Here is a 12,038-nt window from a genome sequence, read left to right on the forward strand (position 1 = left end):
AACTGCTGTGGAGAAATCCCATTACTGTAGAAGAAGTGGAGGCACAAACCGCTACAGAGAATTTTTACCATTGAAGATTGTGACATATAAGAATCTGGAAATAATTTAAAAAAAGCAATGGCATCTCAGAACTGATATATTAAAGTGGTTGTAAACCCTTACAAACCACTTTGACCTACAGGTAAGGCTAGATTAAGGCTTACCTCTAGGTCCAAGAAATATCTCCTAAACCTACATGGTTTAGGAGATATTTGCCAAAACACAGGCACCGTTGTCCACTGAGCGCGCCGCTGTCAAAGGCGATATGCCGTGAGTGGCGGCTCCCGTGCGCATGCGCGGGAGTGACGTCATCGCGGCTTCGTCGAATGACAGCAGCGGAGCAGCGAGATCCACCGAGAAGATGGATGCTCCAGACTACAGGGGACAGCGGTGACTTCGCTGGCTCCTGTGTCAGGTAAGTGGCACATAATGGACTACTATGCGATGCGATGCATAGTAGTCCATTATGCTTTACCTTTGCAGGGAATCAAAGAGGAAGTAAACTCATCAGGGTTTACTTCCGCTTTAAGGAGAAATGACTCACTTTAACCTACAAAATCATATTTCTGATTAAAAAAACTGTGATACATTTGTATTTTTCTAAAAAATGAAAAACTTACTGACAAAGCTGGCTTCGCAAGTATCAGATCGGGTCATATGATAAGCTTCTATCCTATTAGAATTCTTTTTTTTTCTCTGTCTACTCATTAATATTACAGAGAGAGCCGGGGAACGATTAAACACTAAGACTACAGCAATACATCTGATTGGAGTCTAACTTGAAGAGAGACCAGGGAGCTGGCTGCTGATCACACACTGTCCCCTCTGAACAAAAGTTCTATGAAATCACAGTAATGTTTTATCCTTCCGCTATCAAAGAGTTGCCAGCTTCCCCTGGCTAATTAGAGATTCACAAAGAGATGACTTACCTGCGGGCCGACAACACCGGGGGGACCTGGGGGGCCAGTTTTTCCTTGGAAGCCCTAGTGATAGGAAGAGAGAAGGTGAGTCCGGGCAGAGAAGCAAAGAGGACATTGGTTTAACTCACCAGCTCGATGAGACCCTAAAAAAAAAGACACTAAAGCCTGATGTATAGAGCGGAGGTAGAGCGGACAAACATGTCAGGAAAGAAAGACAGGCAGAGAAACAGAGACATGCTGCACCATGCTTATTAGAAGACTTTGTCTGCTACGTTTTTACCTGATGGAGTGAGAAATCGCTGTTACAGCAGCACCAGTTGAAATCCTGGACACCTGGGTCAGAGGTGTACTTACCGCAAAACACTTTATGGTAGTGGGAAAGAATAATTCAGCTGCCAGCACAGCCGATTTAATTGGATACAGAAAAATATGTACATATGCTCTCATGACAACTTCTATAACATTAGTTGCAGGTCTGTTGGTCAGCCTACTGTACATATTAAAGTACGCCTTATGCTGCTCCTAAGTCATAAATCGGGTTACCCTCATGGAAGATTGGGTTTTGAATGCCAGCAGGGGTAGCCCCATGCTCCGCAAGTTCAAAAAACGAAAAGACCTGCTGCACAAAAAATTCAAATGCTGGTAACTTTATTTATCAAGACAACACAGATAGAGTCCCCGGCATAAAAACCGCCACCTCTTGTCATCCACAAGGCTGGGCTGGGATACCCAAAATTTATGAGAGATCAGGAAGGGACTTGCTGAGTTTTTTTTTTTACCAGTAATTTTCAGCGAGTGTTATCCTTAGAACTTATCCCAGTAATGTAGTGACAGAGTAATTTGAGGGTAATGATGAAACTGCTCATTTCAGGAGTAGTAACATACACTGATAAATTGAAGTAGGTTCTTAAATCAGCTTTGAACTTCAATAGTAGTGTGATAGATTCAAAACATTAGAATTAGATTCTCATTTTAACTCTTCCTAATCCTATTTTACAGCACAAGTGGCCTCTCAGCAGTGATATGTTCCTGACTGCTTAGTTTAATCAGAAAAAAAAAAATATGTTTTATTATAAAACATATTTTTGCCAAGACAATGTGAAGAACAGAGAATGGTAATAATTGTGACAAACACAAATAGGCATACCTCATTCTACGCCGACATACAGGGCTGCGTATGAGCACAAACACAAGACAAAGCCATACAGCGTGGGCGCGATACAGCCTCAGCCATCCGGCCAAAGATGCCAAAAAAAAGGATCTCTTGCTCAACTGGCCGGTGCTTAAAAATTCTGAAGCAGCATATTACTAAAAATGCCAGCGTTTTGCATTTAAACAACCAATAAAGATTTTCCACTGACAGCAGTGTGAAGACATTAAGTATTACAAGCATGATGTATGTAATGTAATATGGTGATGTACCACAAGTCATGTGTTTAAAAAGTGACTTTGTACAGGATATCGTACGGTAAAGTTTCCATGTAAAATCGCTCTCCAGAAGGAGGCTGTTTAGTTATTTACAGTTCAATAACTTCTACAAGAGACCCGAAGTCTGTCTGAGTCTTTATCTGAAATTAGAAAAGTAGCAGTAGGCTGGCATCTAGGGCAAGAGATCACAGAGATAATCATATAAATGAATTGGTGACTGTGGCAACACCCTTCTTATGCCGCGTACACACGAGCGAATTGTCCGGCGTACTTAGTCCGCCGAAACGCATTTCAGCGGACAATTCGATCGTGTGTGGGCTTCAGCTGACTTTTCCAGCATAAAGCCAGGCGGACTTAGCAAGTAGTTTTGCACTCCAATCTTTCCGCCGGACTTGGGTTTCAGCGGACAATATGTTCGTGAGTATGCTAGTCCGGCGGACTAAGAATGACGCATGCTCAGAAGCAAGTACGAAAAAGGAAGCTATTGGCTACTGGCTATTGAACTTCCTTTTTCTAGTCCCGTCGTATGTGCTGTAAGTCATCGCGCTAGCAAACGCCGAACTTTCTGTGTGTGGCCAAGTCCGTTCGGTAGAAAGTCCGCCGGACTATCCGCCGGTTTGTTTGCCGGACTAAGTACGCTGGACAATTCGATTGTGTGTACGCAACATTACTAGCACTGCAGACTTAACAGGCTTTAGACCACAGACAGTCCCCGTATATGACTAGGAAGTTAATAAGGTGAGAACTGTAAACCACTGAACTGCACCCTTACAAAATTTAAAAGCTTCCTAGACCCGGAACTGAGCATTCAATGAAAAAAATAAAAAAAAACATGCATACAGTAGCATGCCCCACCGCTCCTGAACTTCCTTGAGTCTGTAAATGGTCATTGAGGCAACCTACACATTAATGGACCAAGGAGGTTCAGAAGGCAACCTACGCATTAATGGACCAATAAGGAGGTTCAGAAGGCAACCTACACATTAATGGACCAAGGAGGTTCAGAAGGCAACCTACACATTAATGGACCAATAAGGAGGTTCAGAAGGCAACCTACACATTAATGGACCAATAAGGAGGTTCAGAAGGCAACCTACACATTAATGGACCAAGAAGGTTCAGAAGGCAACCTACACATTAATGGACCAATAAGGAGGTTCAGAAGGCAACCTACACATTAACGGACCAAGGAGGTTCAGAAGGCATCAGAATCAGTCCAAAGCTTGACCTATACCTCTGGATCTACTGATACTTTGACAAGCGATTTCTGATGAAGGTAACATCAGCCTATGTCATTTTTTTCATCAGTTGCTCAGTTGTAATAAGCCATCTTCGTGGCACGTTCACTTTAAGCAGGAAAAACATACATCAGTGTATTTTCACTTGGAAACTCCAATTTGCAAGAACATAAAGTTTGCAGAAGCCAGTCATCTGATGAATCAGAGAACATCCAAATCCCAACAGCCACATTCACTCAGGCAAGCCATGTCATGTTCATTCTAATGCTGGAAATTCCATCTACATCAAAATATTAATTTATAGATTAAATCAGCATGCCATTTGCGTTGGTACTAGCAAATTAAATGACACTGTGATAATTGTGAGGTCACACGTCCCCCCCCTCTTTATACCTATATGTGCCCACTAGTGCAAACATACTGTGCCACATTTACCAAAGTATCTGACACTGGGACTGTCCACCTTGCCTACAGCAAATAATGATGTGCAAACCTGCTGGACAACAGTTTGAACCTGATTAGTGCTGTGGGTCAACACAGACAGGTCTTGCTGCCAATACTGTGATAAATGAGGTCCACACTGTCAGGATAAGATCAAAGCAAGTTTTCACTATATTCACTGGCAGAAGGCATTACATCTTCTGTTAATGGATACATTGAGATTCTTGCACCAAGTGCTACTGATAAGTAGTTGATTGTGTCTGGAGATGGCCCCCCCATGAAGCATCATTACTCTGACTCAGCCAGAATAAGCAGGGGGATTGCTTTAGACCCCTCCATGTAGCCGAACAGACACCAACCGAAAAGGTAAAAGCATGGCGACGTCTCCTCGTCTACAGGGAATGGTCAAGAGTAATCACGCATCCAACTGATGTCAGATGTAAGGATGCACCCCACCGTCACCGTCTACTCACAGTTTCACCTCTCTGTCCGGGATGGCCAGGAAGTCCATCTTTCCCTGCTGGACCCTAAAGAGAATAATAATATCATCAGTCTCCATTATCAAAAAATATTTAGCAACATAAAGAGGTGAAGAAAGATGATGATACAAATATACAGTATGAGTGAATGCAGATAGAGAGGAGTGAATTGCTAGCTACTGATCAGGAGTTGATGGTGGTGAACCATAGGTCACATTTTTCATTGCATTTCTGGCAATTATCGCAAAGTGGCCTATCAACTGGATCTGCCTTGTGCATAAGGAACTTCAAATTTACTTATTGTTATTTGGAATAAGGGTTGCTGAAGAGAGTTCACTCATAAAAACAAGTGGACATTAGCATTATTTTCATAGTTGCACTCAGTTAATCTCAGCATAAATTTCATTGACTGCTTTGGAAACCATCTTAGTTTTCTTTCCTTAAAGTGTAACTCTGACCAGGTTATGATTATTTAAATATTGACAAATGCTCAACAAGCAGCAAATAAGCTTTAAGAGAATACCTCACTTACTTCTGTAGCTGCAGGCACTGTGACACAGCAGCCTTCCAGCTTTCTAATCTCTAATCTAAACACAGAGCAGGTACTCTGGGAGAGGGGAGGAAAGTGCTGAGGCTAGACTTGGACAACTTCACACTCCTCTTGTGAACTTTGTGGCTGAATTACTCCATAGTGCCTACAGCTACAGAAGTCAATGAGAACATGTTTTAAAGTTCATTTTATTGCTTGTTGATATTTGAATGTTCATAGCCTGGCCAAAGGTCCTTCGGGGGACCCAAAAATAAAGTTAAAATTTCTGATCAATTTGCTGTGATGAGCTTCAAATTATTTTTAATAAATAATTGTTATACATGCCACAAATACTACATTTTAGCAACTTGCCATTTCAAGAAATGCTTCTGAACAGGACTGCTATTATGGCAGAGGTATGTAAACTGTGGCTAGGAGTAGAAAATGTATGGCATTGTAGCTAGTGATAGGGTAGGTGAAGAGCAATCTCAAAAGAAACATTGCTGCCCAGTATAACAACTTGGGAAGAGCTGCCAGTCAAGAAGAAAGGACATGGGTGGGTGGACACTCAGTAAGACCTTCTCTTTCCAGTTCCTGTTAATAAGATCTCAAACTCTTGTGCATTGTTTGTTCTACAAGGGAGTGATTTGATTGTTCAGTGGCCCTTTTGAAGGAGCCAACATTTTACTGCAGAGCACAATGTTATGGTACCCACCCATACAGTGCCTTGAAATTATTCATACCCCTTGAAATTTTCCACATTTTGTCATGTTACAACCCAAAACATAAATGGATTTTATTGGAATTGTATGTGATAGACCAACACAAAGTGGCACATAATTGGATGGAGAGTGTCTGTGAACAGCAGATTTCAAGTCTTGCCACAGATTCTCAGTTGAATTTAGGTCTGGACTTTCACTGGCCCATTCTAACACATGTATATGCTTTGATCTAAACCATTCCATTGTAGCTTTGGCTGTATGTTTCGGGTCATTGTCCCGCTGGAAAGTGAACCTCTGCCCCAGTCTAAAGTCTTTTGCAGACTCTAACAGGTTTTCTTCTAAACTCGCCCTGTATTTGGCCCCATCCATATTCCCATCAACTCTGACCAGCTTCCCTATCCCTGATGAATAAAAGCTTCCCCAAAACATGATGCTGCCACCACCATGTTTCACAGTGGGGATGGTGTGTTCAGGATGATGTGCAGTGCTCGTTTTCACTAACACACATAACGTTTTGCTTTTAGGCCAAAAAAAATATTTTTTGGTCTCATCTGACCAGAGCACCTTCTTCCACATGTTTGCTGTGTCCCCCACATGGCTTCTCCCAAACTGCAAATGGGACTTCTTATGCCTTTCCTTCGACAATGGATTTCTTCTTGCCGCTCTTCCATAAAGGCCAGATTTGTGGAGTGCACGGCTGCACGATTCTCCCCCAGCTGAGGATCTCTGCAACTCCTCCAAAGTTACCACGGGCCTCTTGGCTGCTTCTCTGATGAATGCTCTCCTTGCCCGGCCTGTCAGCTTCGGTGGGCGGCCATGTCTTGGTAGGTTTGCAGTTGTGCCATACTCTTCCCATTTTCCAATGATGGCTTGAACAGAGCTGCGCGAGATGTTTAAAGCTTGGGTTTTTTTTTTTTAAAACCTAACAATGCTTTAAACTTCTCCACAACTTTATCCCTGACCTGCCTGGTGTGTTCCTTGGCCCTTATGATGCTGTTTGTTCACTAACAAACCTCTGAGGGCTTCACAGAACAGCTGTATTTATACTGATAATAAATTACACACAGGTGGACTCTATTTACTAATTAGGTGACTTCTGAAGGCAATTGGTTCCACTAGATTTTAGTTAGGGGTATCAGAGTAAAGGGGTCTGAATACAAATGCACACCACACTTTTCACATATTTATTTGTAAAAAAAAAAAAAAAAAATGAAAACCATTTATCATTTTCCTTCCACTTGACAATTATGTGCCACTTTGTGTTGGTCAATCACATACAATCCCAATAAAATACATTTATGTTTTTGGTTGTAACATGACAAAATGCGGAAAATTTCAAGGGATATGTATACTTTTTAAGGCACTGTATAACACATTTTATTTCAGCTATGTTGGGCGTTCTACTTTTAATATATGCAGTTCATGCTGTGCACAAGTTCACAGTCAATGTGGAAGAAGAAAATGGTCTACTTACAGGGGGGCCCTTCGGTCCAGGAAATCCAGTGGGTCCTTGAGGTCCGGGTGGTCCCTGTGATAACATGGGATTAGAGTTAAAACAGCAGTAAATTATTTTACCAGTTTCAACAATAAAAGAAACGTCTCTGGTTTTTCACATGCATTTGCAGTGCTCATTTTTAAAGCCGAAACTAGTCACAGGCAGCCTATTGTTTTACCAAATTACAGACGATGCATTATGGCAGAACATGCCGAGCAATATACAAAGGTTGTTGTCAGATTGTTGGCAGTTATAAGCTGGACTCGTAAGCAAATAAAATCATTCTAAAGCATGGTTTGGTCTTGCACAATGTAGCAGCCATTTAGAAGCATGGTAGGGCAATGGGACAAATATGTTAATGCAAAAATGTATACTATGCAAAACTCAGCCTCTTCGCCACTGGCATACATGTTTTCAATTGGAGTTCAAACTCCACATTCTAAATTATTTAAAACATATTCTGACAACACAAAAAGCAGGTAATCCGCAGAGTTATGCTTTCCCATGGCACCATGCTGCCATAGCAAATGCCAGATCTATACTACATCTGGCATGTTTATAAGTTCTAACCGGCCTGACAGCTCGACCGGACTGAGCCATGCAGTTGGGGTTCTACCTTCCCTTAATAAAGTGCTACAAAATGGCTTCTCTGGCGCCGCCCCCTTTGCTTTCAGGCTCTTGCCATTGTCCAGGCCACATATTACATATGAACAGATAGCTTTGGGGGTCTCTCATCAAATAGGGGGGGTAGAAGTAATGGTTCTCCTCTTTGTTCGATCTTGCATTAACGATACACATATAACATTGCATGACATTTCATATTACCATGTGTACCAGCACTGTTTCATGAGCATGAAATTCAAAGACCAATGGTTTAGGAAAAGAGATTTGATACTTTATGAATGAAGTTCAAATGCCAAGGAAGCTGCAGTTCGATATAACCCCTAAATTCATTATATTAGGTTGCACCGTTGTTCCGTAGCCCCCCAATTGTTTGTGTCGTGTTCTGGGATCCCCAAGTGTCAGTGTATCATTGTTCTGAAAAACCCTAGTGTCAGTGTTCTAGAATCCCACAAGTTTGAATGTGTCACTATCTTGGGATCCCCAAGTGTCAGTGTGTCATCTTTCAGGGACCCATGTGTGTTTTTCACTGTTAAAGCGGAGGTCCACCCTAAAGTGGAGCTTCCGCTCATTGGAACCCTCCCCCCCCCTCCGGCGCCACAATTGGCATCTTTCAGGGGGGAGGGGGGGTGCAGGTACCTGTACAGTACAGGTATCTGCACCCACTTCCGGCGTAGATTCTGCAGAAGCTACGCCCCTTTCCGCAGAATCTACGCCCCTTTCTGCAGAATCTACGCCCCTTTCCGAAGGTCCCCCCGCTGCCTGCTGGGAAACACACGGATCCCAGAGACAGCGGGGACCGTCCTTATTGCGCAGCGCGACACGCACATGCGCAGTAGGGAACCGGGAAATGAAGCCGAAAGGCGCCACTTCCTGATTCCCATACCCAAGATGGCGGCGGCAGCACCCGAGAGACGATTGAGAGATCGGCTTTGGGTGCCAACATCGCGGGCACGCTGGGCGGGTAAGTGTCATTATTTTAAAAGTCAGCAGCTGCAGTATTTGTAGCTGCTGGCTTTAAAAAAAAAAAAAAAGGCGGACTCCTGCTTTAGGGAACCCCCAAGCATCGGTGGGTCAGTGTTCTGGCGACCCCAAGTGTTAGTGTGTCACTGTTCTTGGATCCCTGAGTGTCGATATGTTTCTGTTCTGGGATTCCCAAGTGTCAGTGTCTCTCTGTTCTGAGCTCTTTGATTGTCTGTGTTCTGACATCCATCAAGTGTCAATGTGTCATTGTTCTTCTGTTGTCCTTCAAGTGCCAATGTGTCATGGTGTTGGAGATCCCCAAAGTTCAGTGGGTCACTAGTCTGAAATTCCCCCAAATGCCAGTGAACCTGTGTTCTGGGATTCCCAAGTGTCAATGTGTCATTGTTCTGTTGTCCATCAAGTGTCAATGTTCTATTATCCTTCAAGTGTCAATTTGTCATTGTTCTGTAATCCTTCAAGTGTCAATGTGTCATGGTGTTGGAGATCCCCGAGGTTCAATGGGTCACTAGTCTGAAATCCCCCCAAATGCCAGTGACCCTGTGTTCTGGGAGCCCCGAGCGTCAGGGTGTCATTGTTCTTGGATCCTTCAAATGCTACTGTATCATTGTTCCAGGACACAGTAAGGTGCGTTTCCAGATATTGGGGGTCTTTTAACTCTACTTCAGTTTAAAATGACAAACAATTATGTGGAAAAAATATAAGAATAGTGTAGTGAAAATGTTCTGCTTATTGGATAAAAATATAATTCTATTTTTACATTGCTGTGCTACATCAACAGTTGTCTTCCATAGAAACCATCCTAACTATTCCCAGGTCAGTAGAGCTGAACTGTAGAAATGAGGACTCTGGGGGAGTAGAAAGGCAAAGTGATCCCTATGGCAAGAATCTTACCTTCGATCTATCTCCTACAACTGATAAAAGATCATGAGTGCGATCTGTTCTGGCATCACTAGATATGATTAACTAGTTTCAAATCCTGTATCATGTGTACAATAACTTATCTGTACAGTTCCCCACTATGTGCTGCATGTCAGTTCCTTTCCCCCTCTTTGTGAGCGTAGTCCTCAGCTGCCTCTGAATAATGGATGTGATCACCTCAGTGGCTGTACAGACAGGACGACAGCTACAACAAACTGGACTGAAATGATAAGCTTTCTGTTCCTATGGGTCTTTATTATCTGAACCAGCACATGTAGAAAATGTTCACTTCCCTCAGCCAGGGCCGTCTTTAATATTGATTGGACCCTGTGCAAACAATTTCTTGGGGCTCCCCACCCCCCATGCAAATTTGCTCTCCACCTCAACATTACAAAAACATGCAAACTTATGTATTGTAACTGTACTGTCTGCCCTCATGTTGTAAAGCGCTGCACAAACTGTCGGCGCTATATACATCCTGTATTATAATAATGATGATGATGGAGGGGAGGGGGGTAGGGAAGTCCAAGATGATGGGTGGGGGGGATAGTGGAGTGCAGGATGATAGGGGGGAGAGATAGGGAAGTCCAGGATAATTGGGGGGGGGGGGGTAATGGGGGAGTTCAAGATGATGCAGCATTGGGGGGGGGGGGGTGTAGGGGAGTCCAGGATGATGGGGGAAGGGGGGATATAGGAGTCCAGGATGACACGCAGGGATTGGGGGGTGTGTAATGTGATCTATATTGTACAATACAGGGCACAGAAAAAAAATCAGCACAAGGGGTATTCTCTCCCCCCCCCCCCCCCAAAGTAACCATGTATTGGTCACCTCTGCACACCACTTTGCTTACCTCTGCACCCTCATCCACAATTCACCACTGTACCCCCCTCCATCCACAGCTCACCTCTGTAACCCCCTCCATCCACAGCTCACCTCTGTAACCCCCTCCATCCACAGCTCACCTCTGTAACCCCCTCCATTCACAGCTCACCTCTGTACCCCCCTCCATCCACAACATACCTCTGTACCCCCCTCCATCCACAACATACCTCTGTACCCCCTCCATCCACAGCATACCTCTGTACCCCCCTCCATCCACAGCATACCTCTGTACCCCCTCCATTCACAGCTCACCCCTCTACTCCCCTCCATCTACAGCTCACCTCTCTACCCCCCTCTCCATCCACAGCTCACCCCTCTACTCCCCTCCATCTACAGCTCACCCCTCTACCCCCCCCATCCACTGCTCCCCTCTCTACCCCCTCCATCCACTGCTCACCTCTCTACCCCCCCCCCTGTCCATCCACTGTTCACCTCTCTACCCCCCCCCCCCCGTCCATCCACTGTTCACCTCTCTACCCCCCCCCCCATCTACAGCTCACCTCTCTACCCCCCCCCCCATCCACAGCTCACCTCTCTACCCCCCCTCTATCCATCCACTGCTCACCTCTCTACCCCCCCCCCCCATCCATCCACTGCTCACCTTTCTACCCCCCCCCCCCCAGAATCCACTGTTCACCTCTCTACCCCCCCCTCCAACCGCTGCTCACCTCTGTACCCCCTCTCCATCCACAGCTCACCTCAGTACCCCCCTCCATTCACAGCTCACCTCTGTACCCCCCTTCAGCCACAGCTCACCTTGTACCCCCTTCCACCCACTGCTCACCTTTGTACCCCCCCCTTCAGCTACAGCTCACCTTGTACCCCCCTCCATCCACTGCTCACCTCTGTGCCCCCCTCTCCATCCACAGCTTACCTCTGTATTCCACATTCACGTGTGTACCCCACCATCCACAACTCACTTCTGTATCCCCTGTCTACCTCTGTACCAACCCCCCCCCCCCCATCCACAGTTCACCTCTGTATCCCCCCGTCCACAGCTCACCTCTGTACCCCTCTATCCACAGCTCACTTCTCTACCCCCCATTCACCTCTGTACCCCCCAGTCCACCTCTGTACTGCCTCCATCCACGTTCACCTCTGTATCCCTTGTCCGCCTCTGTACCCCCCCCCCCCCGTCAACCTCTGTGTCCCCCCTATCCACGTTCACCTACGTACCTCCGTCCACCTCTGTACCCCCCCCCTCCCATCCACGTTCACATCTTTATCCTTCCGTTGCACAATGGTGCAACACAGTCTCCGCCTATCAGACCCATAGCGCACAGTCAGAACACTTCACTCGGCTGTGTGCTACACCGGTCTGTCAGACAGGGGTGGGGGTGG

General features: G+C 45.1%; 1 protein-coding gene across 2 annotated transcripts in view; it reads right to left on the reverse strand.

The window, feature by feature from the left end:
* Positions 1–12,038, reverse strand: part of COL5A1 (collagen type V alpha 1 chain) — a 287,140-nt gene that overhangs the window by 65,193 nt on the left and 209,909 nt on the right. For both annotated transcript variants that reach the window (XM_077468431.1, XM_077468424.1), the window contains exons 36-38: positions 7,271–7,324; positions 4,540–4,593; positions 969–1,022 (exon numbers count right to left, since the gene is read on the reverse strand). In XM_077468431.1, coding sequence (XP_077324557.1) covers positions 969–1,022; positions 4,540–4,593; positions 7,271–7,324 — 162 coding nt within the window. The remainder of the gene's footprint in view (positions 1–968; positions 1,023–4,539; positions 4,594–7,270; positions 7,325–12,038) is intronic.

The sequence above is a fragment of the Lithobates pipiens genome, unplaced genomic scaffold (genome assembly GCF_037356315.1).
Source record: "Lithobates pipiens isolate NorthernLeopardFrog02 unplaced genomic scaffold, aLitPip1_a1.2 Scaffold_11, whole genome shotgun sequence".
NCBI classification, from domain to species: domain Eukaryota; kingdom Metazoa; phylum Chordata; class Amphibia; order Anura; family Ranidae; genus Lithobates; species Lithobates pipiens.